The sequence below is a fragment of the Citrus sinensis genome, chromosome 2, assembly GCF_022201045.2.
Source record: "Citrus sinensis cultivar Valencia sweet orange chromosome 2, DVS_A1.0, whole genome shotgun sequence".
In the NCBI taxonomy this organism is placed as follows: Eukaryota; Viridiplantae; Streptophyta; class Magnoliopsida; order Sapindales; family Rutaceae; genus Citrus; species Citrus sinensis.
In genome coordinates this window covers 24,092,083-24,093,544 of record NC_068557.1, presented here as the reverse complement: position 1 = coordinate 24,093,544, position 1,462 = coordinate 24,092,083, and the positions used below count along the sequence as shown (strand labels likewise).

At 38.4% G+C, this 1,462-nt stretch overlaps 1 protein-coding gene across 1 annotated transcript; it reads right to left on the bottom strand.

The window, feature by feature from the left end:
- On the bottom strand, positions 1-668 carry LOC102624552 (uncharacterized). Its single transcript, XM_006469170.4, has one exon. The coding sequence runs from the start codon at positions 560-562 to the stop codon at positions 170-172; it is 393 nt and encodes a 130-aa protein (XP_006469233.1). The 5' UTR covers positions 563-668; the 3' UTR covers positions 1-169.
- Between the last annotated feature and the right edge of the window lie 794 nt (positions 669-1,462).

The following is a 1,462-nucleotide window of genomic DNA, read 5'->3' as shown; positions in this document are numbered from 1 at the left end:
TAAATCAAAACTATTAACCAAATTTATATAATGAGTCAGTATTCGGAAGCTCTTCATCAAGATTCATATTAAAAAACAAGACCCATAAATTTCTAAAACCAGAAAGAAGAAATGCGAACAAGATTAAAAAACAAAGAAGAACACCTCAAATTAATCGTCAATCGTGAAATCACTCCTTGTTCTTGAGCCTCTCAATCCTCTGATTCAACTGCTCGATCTTGACAACAAGATGAGTAACCGAGTACAGCAACCAATAGAACACCAAAGCCGACGCGATCAACAGCGCGTTGCGTTGACTCTTCATGATGGACTTCTGGTGACGCAAGTGCTCCGTCGGCGAGCACGAGTCGCCCTCGCAGGAAGGCCGCGTCTCGTACTTCCAGTAGATGTCCAAGAGCAGGAACAGACAAAACGGCACCACCGACAAGAACGGCTTCAGGAGATTACGTGTCACGGCGACGAGCCCGCGGCGGATGCCGTCGAGTCCCGGAAGTGTTAGCATCAGCACCATGACGGCCTCTGCGGCCGCGGCGTATCCGAGCACAACCCATTCCAGAGCCATCGAGCGATTCGATCTGCGGAGCAACCCTAGATCTGTTGCCGTTTCAGGAAGAGTTTTGATTCTTTTCTTCGTTAGTAAGGAGCCTTTAGTTCTGATTGAAGAAATAGTGTGAGAGGGACGGGACTTCTTATGCAGACTCACATCGGTGAGCACACGTGGCGTGTTCGGGAGACAGGTGGCAGTTGTACATTGTAAAAGCTCTTGGGCCTCCTATAGTAATAATAGAAGTGTGTATTCAGAATTGTCTACGGTGCATTCAGATATCCAATCATACTCTTTTCGCCTAGTGTGATTTTTTTGCGAGAAAAAAAAACTTTTAATCACTATTCAAATTATTTTATACATTTGTTCCCTATGGCTACTAGGGGTGTTCAGAATTCAATTCGATCCGCTTAATTTGTCTGATCCATGAATCCGTGGATTAGATGTGAATTGAAAATTTAAAAATCTGCAGTCGATGGATTAGATATGAATTTACTTCTGTAAATCCGTAAAAATTCGTGAATACGCAAAAAAAAAAAAAAAAAAAATATATATATATATATAGTTAAAAAAATATTATAAATTTAATTAAAGAATATTATAAATGTGATATTACATAGTTACATAAGCACTATAACATATATTAACCATTACCCAATAATAATATAAAATAATTAAATAATCAAATATACAAATATAACTTGTAAAATTTGTAAAATAAAATAAAAGTAAAGTCACACGCACTAACAAAAGTAAAGTAACATAATGCTAAGTTACCAACAATTTGCAAAGTCACCCAAAAGCAAAGTAACATAACATCAAGTCACCAACAATTTACAAACAAAAAACTCCTAAGCTTCCCCGCCGTCACATGCACTAGCAACACCCAATATTAGTTCGATACACTCTCAACAACGA

What these genes read in the sequence shown, in the direction of transcription:
- LOC102624552 (XM_006469170.4), bottom strand. Translation starts at nt 562, where the DNA reads ATGGCTCTGGAATGGGTTGTGCTCGGATACGCCGCGGCCGCAGAGGCC.